Source organism: Gilbertella persicaria (assembly GCF_025201335.1).
Source record: "Gilbertella persicaria strain CBS 190.32 chromosome Unknown B0P05scaffold_27, whole genome shotgun sequence".
Taxonomy (NCBI): Eukaryota; Fungi; Mucoromycota; class Mucoromycetes; order Mucorales; family Choanephoraceae; genus Gilbertella; species Gilbertella persicaria.
The window spans coordinates 253,395-267,149 of record NW_026251988.1 but is presented as its reverse complement, the minus strand read 5'-3'; the positions used below and the strand labels follow the sequence as shown (position 1 = coordinate 267,149).

Genomic DNA, 13,755 nt, shown 5'->3' with positions numbered 1-13,755 from the left:
GCTGATGTTACAAATGCAAAAGCAGACATTTTAAAGTTACAGCCTATTCAAGTAAGAAAATGATGATAATGATATAAATATAGCAACCTGACTCACCACCTTTTATTAGATCACACTCTTGATTCACTCTCTGTATCCAGGACTAGCTTATCGACCTATAGCAAGAACCAAGTTACATGAGCAATTAAAACTGATTGCTATCAAGCAAGATATTCAGTTGACTGTAGACTACAATCAACTTTCTATCAGATTGATTGGTCCTATCGATAGAGTGGAACTTGCTCGTATTGATGTATTAGTATTCTTTGATCATCTTGTAAGGCAATTACTGTGTATATGTGTATACTTACTATTATTTATAGTTGGGTCTGACTTCTAATGTTCTAAATATGCCTCTCTATGCACATAATATTCTTGGCAGTAAAAGGCATTCAAATATACTAACTATCATGGAGGAAACTGGAACAAATATCTATTTACCTTCTCCTTGGACTAAGCCTTTACTAAAATCAACACTAGCTGAACCCGAAAGCAACATTCACGTAACTGGTAGCACAACAGAAGCAGTACAAAAAGCAACCACTTTGCTTAGAAAATTACTTCCTCAAAAGGTACAAGAAAATAAATGCATGTATGGATATTGATCATTTCTATATATACATTGTAGATCAAAACAATGTGTAACTCCCAATCTGTACTAAACCCACGAAAGAGGGATTGGTTGTTGCTTTATAAAAAAGAAGAATTGGATAAGATCATGAAGGATAATGGTAAGTGTAACGACACCAAAAAAAAAATTTTTTTTTTACTCACACTTTTCAGGTTCTTTTATATCATTTCCAATTTTTGGGTCCGAAAACTCAAGCCAAATTCAAGTATATGCTGAAAATAATGTAAATGTTGAACGTACATTAAGATCTTTAAATTATTTGGTAAGACACTATAACCCAAAAGAAAGAGAAAAAATACTAATTTCAATAGACAAGCCATATATTCCAGGCTGTGATTTATGTGAACACAGTTCAGTCACCAGATATAGTAGCACGTTTATCACAAGATTCCGGCGCTGAAGTCATCTACAGAACAGATTTTAATCAATTCGAAATTACGGGTTCTAAGCAACAGATCCAATCGATTGTGCAGATCATACGCACATTGCCTATTTCTCAAGTAAGTAAACAGATAGGCATTTACTTTTACTCACTTATTCGAAAACAGGAACATCATAAATCTGTCACTTTCTCAATTGAATTGGCTTTAGACCAAAGAGAGTTTATCTCTGGTAAAAAGAATGGCAAGATCAACAAAATCATGAAATCATGCGATGCCGATATCCAATTCCAAGCCTTTAATGACTACAACTTTATTATTACGATCGAAAGCGAAGATTTCTTTAAAGCCAAAGATGGGCTAGAATCGCTTCAGAACGAACTTCCAGCAGAGATTTCCTTCTATGTTCCCGAAATCTGCCATCGCCGTATCATTGGTGTTGCAGGCAAAAATATTCAACGTGTCATGAAACAGTACGGTGTCTACGTCAAATTCTCAAGCAATGAAGAATTAGCTACATTTGGTGGTTATTTTGAAAATGAACACAATGTGGTTGCAAGAACACCCGAAAAGAACATCCAAAGTCTACTTAAGCTAAAAGCAGCCGTCATGGAATTCATTACATTTCAAAAAGACCGTGATTACATATCTCGGCCTGAATTTGTACCTTTCTATATCCAACGCAACTTGCTTCACCACCATGGAAAATATTTACGCGACAAAGGAAAGTTGTACAACTCTAGAATTACATGGCCCGAAAGAAATGGTACAGACCATGTGCTGATTACTGGACCGCAGTCTCATATTGAAGAAATGCAGTTACGCGTACAGAGCCTGTTACCACAATGCCTTGATATTCAAGTACCAGCCTCTGTTGTGCTTGAAAACATTCTCAAGTCGCCCGATATTGAAGATTTGCAACAAAAGATTCATCAAAAGACAGGCATTTTCTTGATTTTACCAGACGCTTTGATCTTGACTACGAATGAAATGAACGATTTGCCAGAAAACGACACGCATTTCAAGATTGAACCGCGTCAACTCAATAGTGCATTGTTTAACGACTGTAGGGTATTGGCTTTTAAATTATGCTTTGACGCCAGTTCAAAAAATCAACTTCAGAAGGCTCGACAAATGTTTGATACATTTATGGGAAGTCGATTTGTACCTGTAGACGATACACTTCATAACAATGCACTCAATGGCTCTCCTAGCCCTGAAGATATGCGTCATATTAGTCCCTCTGTAATGCATCATATTGATCACCCAGAATCATGTAAGGTAAATGAGTCTTATTTAATCAGAAGGCTAACTTGATTTAGATGAGCATGCTACAAAGAACTCAGACTTGATGGATCATGCTAACAATAGTTTCTTCCAACCTAAAAAGCCATTGTCTTCTAGAATAAAGAGTTCTGCATTACAACAACAACAACAACAACAGCAACAGCAGCAGCAACAACAACAACAACAGTCTCCTATTGATTTCTTTGTACCCAATAGGAATATTGGATTTGATCAACAACAAGAAAAGAACTCTTCTATTGAAGACTTTAGTGTATGGGCAGAAAACCCTGTTAGTCCAACTGTAAGTCTCCCCTTTCTCCTCCCTCTTTTTTTTAATGTTCTATATACTCAGTTTTTTTTTTTTTTATCTTTAGAACTTTCACCATCACCATCATTTGAAAGCATCGAGATCCAACATACCAAAGACAAGCACTCAATTCTTTTATCCTAGACCTGAATTAAAACCAAACTATTCTACTAGTTCTATCAATTCTTCTTCAAGTCATAACGATACCCAATTTAGTACACTGAGCAACTATTATCAGTTTGGTAGTAGTAGCAGTAGTAGTAGCAACAGTAATGGTATTCGAAGCCCACAACAGCAACAGGCAGACTATTTGCCCTCTCATCGCAACAGCAATCCTTTTGCTCCTATTGGATATTCCAGACAACGTAGTACTTCCTTGATTCCACCTGGTGTAAGTAGCCAACATTTCCCTACGCACCCTATTGTCTCCAGCAGCCTTAGTACAAGTAGCACACATAGCAATACCAACAACAGTAATGTTGAGATGAAGAGCTATTTATCCTCTTTTGGACCATACCCCTTTAGCATGACCAACTCCAACTCACGATTAGGTATGGAAGGACCCACACCTACTAGTTCTTATGAATACTATACAGCTAGTTCTCGATTCTATCCATTTGATAGTAAGTAAACCTTATCTCTTTGTCTATACTTACTTTGAATAGGAAAAAATCCTTCCAATTCATTGAGTACACCTATTCCTGTAGCTGTCAATAGTAACGACAACAACAATTCAATCAAATCAATTCATTCACAGAGATTCAACTATTATTAAGTAGAAAACAGATGATACCCCTGATTTTATATATATATATATTTATATATATATTTATATATATACACACACATTTAATGATTATACATTTATTCTCTCCATTTCTATATACATTATACATATCTCTTTAAACACAAAAAAAAACACTTAAAAAAATACCCCCCCCTTCGCCCTCTTATTTTGATTATAAATATAATATACATATATATATATCTATCTATTCTTTAAATAATTTCCAGTAATCGATGATAATCTTCTTCAACTGCTAAGTATGTCTGGTGAAGCTTGTCTTTTCGTTCTTCTTCTTCCATTTCTCGAAGAACATCCTATCATCATGAGTGATACAAATACTCTACAGATAACTTACAAAATTAAAAGAATAAAGACGCTTTTTCACTTGCAGTCTGTATGCTTTATATTCTTCTTCATTCAACTTGTTTACGTTGGATAACAAGTACATTTCAATACAACGCTGAGTTTGTCGATTGGTCAATTTAAATATGCTACATAATTGTTCAATCTTTTCTGCTGATACAGGTGCCTTGAGTCCCTTAAAAGCTTCGTGTTCCAACAAATATCGAATGTCATTTTTATCTCTCATATCTGAGAATTCTTCATTAGGATCCTCTACTGTAATTTCGCATATCTCTGTTCTTGATCTAAAGAGTTCATAGATTGTTTGATAAAGTTTACTTCCATGTCCCTTCTTTTTATAGGGTGGCAATATCAAGAATTGACTATGGACACTAAGTCAAGTTTCTTTTGTGTAATTGTTACCTTATTCTCATTCTTGTATTTTCTGGCCAACAATAAAATGGATAAGTAGTACAATAACCCACAAAATGATAAGCAAACGATTCGCTTGCTTTTTCACGCTTGTATCTATGACATGATGAGAAACAATAATGAGTTTCTGTAGACATTACACTGTATAAATTTCCCATTTTTGATCATCGTCCTCTATATAACTCATGCCTTCAACAAATAACAAGACAAACAGTTGCATACGAGCATGGTATTCTCTAAACTTCTCGTTTGAAAAAGAGTTCTATACATGCTAATAAGTACATGCCAATGTCTCCATGGATCTTTACCTTGTATATTTCAAAATATTCCATTGTGCCATCATTGGATTCTCGAGTGTATTCTTGGACTTTTTCACCCAAAGGTCTAAATGTTTCATAATCGTGCTTGACAGTACTTATAAATTGATCTTCATTTGTCAAGTAGTGAGCGGGTAAATGTTCTGAAAGTGTTTTTGATAGGTCGTCGGCATTGGCAGAAGCCAAAGAAGGATATTTTTGTGAATAATGTATCTTTAGATATGGTCGTAAAGAGCCAGACGTGTATTTGATCTACTGATATCAATCCTGTTATGAGCAACAGCTTTTTTTGAAACAAATAACTGCGTACCTGAATGGAAAGGTCTTTATAGCCAAATGCAGTTTCATGATCACCAAAGATAGGATATGTAAAGTCTGGGTGAAATGTAGTTGAATGAACAGGTGCTAAAGAATCACTATCACCCCGTTGTGGTTCAACTAGGCTTATTTGAGTACACTCGTTTGTATTGCAAGCCCAATCAGAAAAGTCGACCACAGTAGCTGCTGCAGGATGAGGTTGAATTTCAGGTTCCATTGGGATAAAAGAAAAAGAGAAAGAAAAACGCGTCTATAAAAGCCACTGGATTCATTTTTCTTCTTTTCTTTTCTTTTTTATGCATGATTGATTTTCTTGATGAACACTATTTGGAAGGGTTCTATCAGACCTTAGGCTGTTCATGTATCTATTGAATAGGTCGAAAAGTACTTGTTCATATCGGCTTGGGTGTTGCCTTTAACAAGTATTGTGGAAGGATTGGGTGTATTATTGATTATTTTAATGGCAATGTGATATGAAAACTAGGGCTTCTATACTGTCAGAACATCAATAATTGATTAATAGCTTGAGAGTTGTCTTTTGCTCGTAGTAGTAAATGTTCTAGAGAAAATCGATTCATTTTATCGAGCATGCAGAGGGTCTAATTTAACCATACCTATGTTGTCTTGAACTCTATTAGTTTGGATCATTTCTTCAGTTACTATTCACTTTTTTCTTCGACGCATAAAGGTACTGCAAAGCCTGTTTGTACACTCACAAGTACTCTAAATACTTACAAACCACGTTTGTTAACATACACAGTCTCTTTGGAGTTGATTTGGATCCAAAAAAAAAAAAAACGACTTGTAAAAAATGGTCAAAATGGCCTTTCGACTAAAGGGTAGTACTCATGGAAAAAGCTCATTTTTAGAGTACTTGTGGGTGTGCAAACAGGCTTTGCAGTACCTTTATGCGTCGAAAAAGAAGAAGAAGAAGATTTGCATGGACTATTGTCTTTTTTTATTGTTGAAGTACTTACTTGCCTTGATGCTCTGCTTCAGGGACAATTAATCCATTGATAAATTGCAGGTGTAAATCGGTGTTTTATTTCGCCTACTCTTTTAGGCCAGAATGATTTAATCATTCTGATTTTTACTGCAAACAATGACAGAAACAAGTACTCAGGAATACGTCGAGAACGTCTGTCAATCTCAGTTGAGAGACCAACATATCCCCTTTATTCGATCAACTGTGAGTAGAGCGCGACTCTAGAATTCATCTAATCACTTTTGTATAGCTATACACCAACTCATTTAAAGTTTTTCAAAAACTTCACCAAAAGTAAACATTCTACATAGCCTTTAGGTTATTGATCCTTCTTTTTCTTCTAGCCTTATAAAAGACAGAATAGATGAAGCTGTTAAAGAATATGGAAATGCCCTACAAGATTACATTGATGTGATTGAGCAGGTTGAAAAGACGAATGTAAACTATACCTTGTATTAACGTGTTTCTAGTATCATTATCCTATAGAAGCACAAGAGCGCGACACATATAAACAGCTATTGTCGATCTGGAAGTTAACTGAGCTCTTACAATTCAACACAAGCACACCTAAACAACTCATGACTTGGTTCAATGAAGCCTATAGACGTAAGTTAGACGTGATAACAGACAACATGATTGATGTTTTGATCATAGCTCTTTACTTTGAGTATAGTAAACAAGCCATTCTATATGACGGCATGCTTAATCGTCATGATTTCTGGCTCTATGCTATCCGGATGGCTGTTCTTGGTCAACTACAACAAATTTCATTGCTCTTTCAACATGTCCTAAAGAGTAATGCATTCTCTCAATTCAATGATGTATTGACGTGTATGCTTGATGTTCGAAACCATATAAACAATGATAAAATAGACTATGGCAACATGCAAAAAGCCTTGCTTAAACTACAGCATATGAATTTTACAGATTCAGTCTGTCAACACCATGCAAATCAACTAGGTATTGTCATGTCCATCTTATTGGGTTATGAGCATATCATCCTTCAGCATACAAAAAGTGATATTCATGCCTTGATTTGTTCTGCTTATTATCAACCACAAACACCAACATCCATCGAGTCATTTGCTACTGCATTTTATACCAAGCATTCGCAATTCCCTTCCAGTATGATTCGATCCTTGATGATAAATGATCTTTATGCAGCCATTGAGCAAAGCCTTAAATTGGACTGGTGGTTTTTGGCGCATTGGACTGACTTGTTGACCTTGAGGAATATGCTTGATCGACCTATAGAGATACAGACAACTAAAGGCATTTTGCCATTAGATATAAAACATCATTTTATATTGCATTATGCCTCTTTTCTTAAGAATCAACTTGGTCAATGGAAAGAAGCCTTCAGTTATTCATTGGATTGTAGTGATATTGGAAGACGAGTTGTTATCAAAGTATGTGGCTTTATGATGCTCTTATTTACTCATGTTATTTTAGCATTTGGAACAATTGGACTTGAAGATGGAAGGAGACAAACTGCAAGATGTTATTGAGTTTTGCCATCAACATGCTCTTCAGCCTAATGGACATGAATTGTACAAGGTACACATGAAGAAATTTAATAATACGTTCTAACCATCATTAGAAAAAAGCGGCTCGCTGTCTAGAACAAAAAGACTATAAAAACGCTATACATTACTATAATCAAGCGCAACAATATGACTTAGTGGACAACGTTTTTTACGAGGTTATCAAAAACTATGCTATCACTGGTAAACTTGTTGATGTAACCAATCATGGTGAGCATGGCATGTATTACAATGTCTATTGCCAACTGGTCAAAATGACATCGCAATATCAATCCCTAGACTTTAAAGCAGCAGTCACTTTATTTAAGCAGTTTGTACAAACCAGTGAATCTATTCCAAGCTCAATACTGCCCATCATTATCTGGGAAAATCTTATACTTGTGGATGGTATGATAAACCAAATGCTTGTCTTTTGACTCATTCTTTATAGACATTGATCAATCGTACATGACTCAACAAGAACTGTTGGAACTCAAGAAAGTATGTCAGAAATTAAGCAAAGAAACTGGCCCAAAAGACTTTGAGCTGTTTCATTATTTCCTCACTCAAGATACGCAACCAACACAAGATCAGTTGCACCACAGTATGAATGAATTCTTGGACACAACTGCTGTTAAAATTGCAAGGGCAATTGAACGTACACTTAGACAATCCTTATTACCACCTTTTGTATCAACCATTCCTCTGTAAATAATAAGTATACAATAAAATGTTTATTACTATTATATTAAGGAACAGGGCATAAATGAGGTATATCTATAAGATAAAGTTTTATATACATTGTTAATCCATATTACTATGGATTGTTTCTTCAACAACAGGGTCAATCCACCAAAATCTATCATGTGAGGCCAATACAGTCAAAGGTGTAGGTCTCAAGATCTGCAAACCTTTTTTAGTTTGTTTCTCCTCTTGGATGTTATCGCTCAAGGCCGTTAGGGAATCACGAGCCTTGTATCGATTGCGTTTGGCTCGAGGAGGAGGAGGTAAAGAAAATGCATCAGCCTTAATAGGTGAAACAGGTTCAAGAGAAGCCGAGTCCATTTGTTCTCTAAATGTGCTCATGGGGAAATCGGACTCTTTTTTATCATCGCCATAGGCAATTTGTTGTTGTTGTTGTTGTTGTTGTTGTTGTTGTTGTTGACTGTACATTTGTTGTTGAATCATAAAAGAAGGAGAGGCTTGAGCTTGAAAACTTGCTTGATAGATGTTGGCTGCTTGATCTGTAATATAGGTACACATGGCCTTGTAAGCCTCTAATGGAAGACATTTCATGCGCTCAGAGAAAGTGTGATTGACAGCAGTAATAGCACCAGGCGTATTAATGAACGATTTAAATACAATCAATTGACAAGGTCCTGTTGTCAATGCAAAGGGAGGCAAGTCCAATACAGCTGTATGCAGCTTGGATGTTTGATAGAGAGCTTTGCTATAAGAAGTAGCCTCCAAGAGTTGTCGAGCTGCATTTTGAATACTACGAATAAAACCTTCTGTGATTAACGATAAGTCTTCTCCTTGTTGTTTCTTGAGGGCAACTTGTTGATGAAGATGAGCCATGTCAAACAAGGACTGACCATGAAGGCTATTTAGGAAATCCACTTGCTGAGGCTCTAATTTGACAGGGACGAGTTGTTCCATCTTGAGTTGAACCATAGGGAAAGCAAATCGTCTGGACTTATCGACCAAGATTTGCATATCGTTCAATTCTTTGGTTTCGTCAATCAAGACAAAAGCACCAACATAAACAGAACCTTGAGTAGAGCCCTTGAATTCGGTAGGGTTAGGAGCAGGTTCGATTGTAGAAGGAACCCAGTCTTGATGCGTCAAGGCGCACAAAGAATCTGCCATTTGTAACATATCTATAAAGTATTGACGCATATGGTCGGCTGGAATTCTCAATTTGGCAGCCATGGTCTTGGCAATAAAAACAGGCTCAGCAAATCGATAACCTTGAGATAATAAGCGTGTCACTTCATCTTCGTTGACGAGTTTGCGTACCATAAAGATGTGTTTGTCTTCACCATCAGAATCTTCAACAGATAGACGGTCATGGGCTAATTTAGTATCATCTGGTTGTGAGGCTTCAGAAGAAGAGGGGCGATCGCCAATAATGGTGGTACTACCAGAAGAGCGTTTTCCAGGGGAAGTTGGGCTTCCAATGACTGTTTCTTCGTCTTCTGTAAGAGACTTGGTGCGTGTCCAAAGCATTGATTTTCTAGACTTCTTTTTATCTGTACGTAAAGCAGGTTCATCATCTTCAGACAGAGGCGACTGTTTATTTTTTAAATCACCTTCTGACATGTTGTTTTCGGCCAAGAATTGGTTTGTTAAGCCTATTGTATTAGAGCCACTGTTGCTTGAAAACGTCTTGAAGAGTCCTGGGCTTTTAGAAAAGATGTTGACTTTGGAAATAGTGTCAGTGGTCACAACAATGTCACTCAAGATACCGAGATCACCATAATCAGAGAAGCGAAGTTCATTTCTTAATTCACGACAACTGTCAATAAATTGGTAATTGATGGTGTCGTATACGTCTGTCGTAGATGCAGTAGATAGTCCAGAAGGACGAGTATCGTGGCTGAATCGAAGCGATGCTTTGTGAATAGAGGTTTCGAGCAATCGAAGAAACAAGGGATGATTGGTAGAGAAAACTTGTTTTGTTTCCTGTCAATGATGTTAGTCTTTGGTGTGTTATCAAAGAAGGGTCTTTACATTAAGTTCTAAATTATGAGCAATTTCTGTCATTGGCAAGGTACCGTCGGTCTTGACAAGTAAATGGCCAAGAGGGTCAAAAATGACGGCATCTAAAATGAGTCTTTTGTTAGTGTTTTTTGTGTACATCGGCAGATTCTGAATGTTGGCCTTGATACTGATGTACAACAGACCAATGCAGGCAGAAACAATAATAGCTGAAATGATACCAATTAAAGCGGGTGTCTGGAGTTTGGGAATAGGAACAGTTCCATCGTATTTGGGCTTATAAAAAATGGTTCCCACAAGGGCAGTGTAATGCATACCTATCGAGATATTAGCAAAAAAAATTAGATAACAACAAAAATTAAATTACCACAAACAGCAATAGCCAATAGCATGGCACAACCAAGGCGTTTCCACCATTGATTCATCCACTGTTCACGCAATTTGAAAAAGATGTACAATGCCACAGTAGCAGCAATGCAGGCAATAAGAATAGCACCAATCACATAGCCCACTTTGTACACGGCGATGAAATAATCAATGGCAAATTGTCCTACAGTAAATGCGGAAGATGAATAACATGTAATTTATCATTTTATATAAGGTATTACCCATATAGTGCATACAGACTATGCCAAGCTGAAATAGAAAATATTTAGTTTACAGTAAATTCATGGTGCATTGATATTTACCCCCGCAAACACGCCACTAGGAATAATTCTTGCAATCTTAGCTTCTTCCGAGATACCGACAAACGTAAAAGCAAAGAACATGCAGGCAATAGAAACAACCAAGCTACCAAATGTATAGCCTGCTTGATAAGATAGTTGGTAGTGATCATCGCCGAGAATGAGTGTCATACTGTTATTACCAATAAAATGCATTGACCAAATAGCCACTGCACCCATGGTAAATGCTGCTGCTGCCAACAGAAACCTGCAGAAGAAAAATGAAGGTCAATTGATTGAATTATGATTTTTTCTGTCTGTATTGCTGTACCAATTGTATAAGCCACGAATATGTGTTCTTCTTGTCAACAATTCAAGTGTTGTTAATGCACCTGCAACAGAAATAAGATAACTGACAAAGATAATGCCACCATTAAAGTTCATTTGTGCTGCTTCTCCCAATACGCCCATTGTATATAATTGTATCTGGTGCGTCAATGAAAGGAATAATGGCTCGTACTTTTTTTTTTTTTTATTGAGAAGGTAACAACTTTAGAAAAAGTAGAAAAGAAAGAAAAAGAAGAAAAAAAGGGGGGAAATAACGCCGCCTTTTTTTTTTGCTTTGTGCTGTCAAGATACCTCATATTTGTTGATCGATAGCAATGTACATGGTCTCAAAGCAATACAGAATTACCCTGTATGGAAATCAAAACACCAATTAAACATTGTTTGATCTATCTTTCTTTCTTTTCTTTTTTCTTCAATTATGGCCGTTTGTTACATGTGTGACAATTGTGTATACACAGAATGGAAAACCTTAATATTTAAACCGTTATCTCCACTTACTATAGTGCTTTATACACATGGAAAGCAAAGCAGATATTTTCACTAGACAGAAAATTTTTTTTTGGAGATCATAATGGACCAAGAATAAAAATAGTACGTTTGTCCTACCTCAATCAGTTCACTTTCCTTTTTTGTATTATACAGACACACCATTTCTGGAAATAGATTCCACACATAACTCGCGCACAAGTAAAATGTTTGGATTTAAAGAGAAAAAAAAATAGTATAAAGTCCCTTGCTTTGATTATGTTTGTCATCTCAATCTGAATAACAGCAGAACTTCTAAAAGCCCTTTAGAGAAAGAAAAAGAACTGTTCTTAGCATCAATGAATGACTTGCTGGATCACAAATCAAAATTGCTTTTTTTTCTTAAAGTGAGGGACGTTTCATTCGAGATATATGCTTACGTATTTATCTTCATTGAGATTGAAGGACTGCTACTGTGAACTCCAATCAAGTTGCTTTTCTCTCTTGTTACTTTTGATGCTCCTCTACAATGATCAAATGTCGTCATCTTTGCTATGCTGCTTCATAAAAATTAGGGGTAGGTCAAAAAAGAATTTCAAAAACTGTAAATTGCTTCTTATTTCATATAGCTCACACGTTGCGATGGGGCCATTAGACAATTGGTCGCTTAATTGAAATTTCATGTGTGTCAGTTGGGTTATTTTTGGTTTTGTGTGTAAAAGTCCTTGTGTTTGTGCAATCTGTTTCCGCTTATTCCGGAAATGATGTATTTTGAAGGAAGTCAGATATTCAGGACTGTAGCTTTATCATTGGACTTGCAAGAAATATAGCCCTCAATACGATAGGTAGGACAGATATTTTAGGAAAAACATTAAACTGACCAATGCGATATGGTAGAAGGTAAAGGAAGAAATAGACTGTCTGATATTAAAAGTAGATGAACCATATGGTTTATTTTAGGAATCTCTTCATCTCTTATTGTTCCTCGATTTTTTTCTTTTTCACTTGCTCTTTCTCTTCCTCTTCGCCATTTGAATCGGGCAATCGCTTGCTGGGATTGTGCAATCCACGCAAAGTGATGTCGTACACAACCTCTTCAATCTTCTTCACATCATACTTTATACTGTCAAACCTATTTATTCATGCATAAGTTTATCACGATCTTTATTATCACTAAACTCACCTTTTACGTAGCATATCGTTCTTCAAATTGAGGATTTGGAATCCTGCACTCAAGTCTTTGACATGTCTGGAAATGATCAAAGGACGTTCATAATCACCTACAGTAACAGAATTGATACACAGTCTGGACTGTATCCTATTGAGTTATATATATGTGATATGCTGTGTTATCTTACCAATTCATTGATAAGCGAAATATAAGCATGAAGAATATCTTCCAATTGAATATGGAACTCATTCAAATCATTGTGAATGTCCACTTTCACTATCAAGAGCAGAGTTTGTCAAAAGAATCTCTAGCCTATCTTTTACCTTCCAATGTTTCTTCAACAGTAGGAATGATATTCACAATTTCGTTTTTTTCAAGATAAGACTTGAATACAATAACAAACACAAGCTGCTGTGTAGTTCTAGACCATAAGTCGTTGTATTTATAAAACTCATTTTCAGGAATAAGCTTTGCAAGTGCTTTCAGTGTTTCTCGTACTTCAGTAAAATCAATAGTAGGCACTGAGAAAACTAAGTATACGAGTGTGTGTGTGTGTGTGTGTGGCTTTTCTTTTTTCTTTTTTTTACCTGGTCCTTTAGGGTCAGCATGAACTTGGTTCAAGGTCGCGTTTAATTTTCTACAAGCTCTATCAAGTTCCTTGACAGTAGAACGAATTTCCTAAAATTATGATTTATACTTGTTATTTCTCTCAACGCTTTATTTACGTCTTTTCTATTGGCTTCTTGTTCTAAAGACTGTTGGAGATTACTAAAAAAGTTGAGATCCATTTCTAGTACGTATATAAGAGAATAACGCGAAAATGATTTACGAAAAGGACGCGCGAACTTCCTGGACCAGACAGACTCCGCTTGTTTTTTGAAAATTAGGCGTGATCTTCAAATTTAAAAAAGACATAGCCATGCGTTTTTTTCTGTTATTCCGAATTTCTAGCTACAGTCTAGTCATTCCTTATTTGAATGAAAAACAACGCCCTTCTCCCAAGTACTAAAAGTAATATGCTTGATAAAATCATGCAA

The 13,755-nt window shown here is 36.1% G+C and overlaps 5 protein-coding genes across 5 annotated transcripts; 2 read left to right on the top strand and 3 right to left on the bottom strand.

Moving 5' to 3' along the window:
- Positions 1-203: 203 nt before the first annotated feature.
- Positions 204-2,608, top strand: B0P05DRAFT_153254 (uncharacterized protein). The gene is made up of 7 exons (XM_051573088.1): positions 204-316; positions 363-611; positions 668-770; positions 823-932; positions 982-1,170; positions 1,219-2,326; positions 2,441-2,608. The coding sequence occupies exons 2-7, from the start codon at positions 390-392 to the stop codon at positions 2,452-2,454; spliced, it is 1,746 nt and encodes a 581-aa protein (XP_051433547.1). The 5' UTR covers positions 204-316; positions 363-389; the 3' UTR covers positions 2,455-2,608.
- Positions 2,609-3,643: 1,035 nt separating this feature from the next.
- B0P05DRAFT_472831 (acyl-CoA N-acyltransferase) lies at positions 3,644-5,057 on the bottom strand (the record flags this gene model as incomplete). The annotated part of the gene is made up of 6 exons (XM_051574702.1): positions 3,644-3,745; positions 3,787-4,156; positions 4,197-4,301; positions 4,346-4,467; positions 4,514-4,774; positions 4,833-5,057. The coding sequence occupies 6 exons, from the start codon at positions 5,055-5,057 to the stop codon at positions 3,644-3,646; spliced, it is 1,185 nt and encodes a 394-aa protein (XP_051433546.1).
- Positions 5,058-6,479: 1,422 nt separating this feature from the next.
- Positions 6,480-7,386, top strand: B0P05DRAFT_153200 (uncharacterized protein). Its single transcript, XM_051573087.1, has one exon. It carries the CDS (start codon positions 6,524-6,526, stop codon positions 7,331-7,333), a length of 810 nt encoding a protein of 269 aa, XP_051433545.1. The 5' UTR covers positions 6,480-6,523; the 3' UTR covers positions 7,334-7,386.
- A 694-nt stretch (positions 7,387-8,080) lies between these two features.
- Positions 8,081-11,315, bottom strand: B0P05DRAFT_547574 (uncharacterized protein). The gene is made up of 6 exons (XM_051578904.1): positions 11,066-11,315; positions 10,759-11,002; positions 10,678-10,705; positions 10,437-10,619; positions 10,082-10,386; positions 8,081-10,033 (listed from the first exon to the last, which is right to left on the bottom strand). Exons 1-6 carry the CDS (start codon positions 11,203-11,205, stop codon positions 8,153-8,155), a joined length of 2,781 nt encoding a protein of 926 aa, XP_051433544.1. The 5' UTR covers positions 11,206-11,315; the 3' UTR covers positions 8,081-8,152.
- Positions 11,316-12,440: 1,125 nt separating this feature from the next.
- On the bottom strand, positions 12,441-13,556 carry B0P05DRAFT_547566 (Translin). The gene is made up of 6 exons (XM_051578903.1): positions 13,444-13,556; positions 13,306-13,396; positions 13,042-13,239; positions 12,906-12,994; positions 12,731-12,858; positions 12,441-12,679 (listed from the first exon to the last, which is right to left on the bottom strand). Exons 1-6 carry the CDS (start codon positions 13,504-13,506, stop codon positions 12,523-12,525), a joined length of 726 nt encoding a protein of 241 aa, XP_051433543.1. The 5' UTR covers positions 13,507-13,556; the 3' UTR covers positions 12,441-12,522.
- Positions 13,557-13,755: the final 199 nt, after the last annotated feature.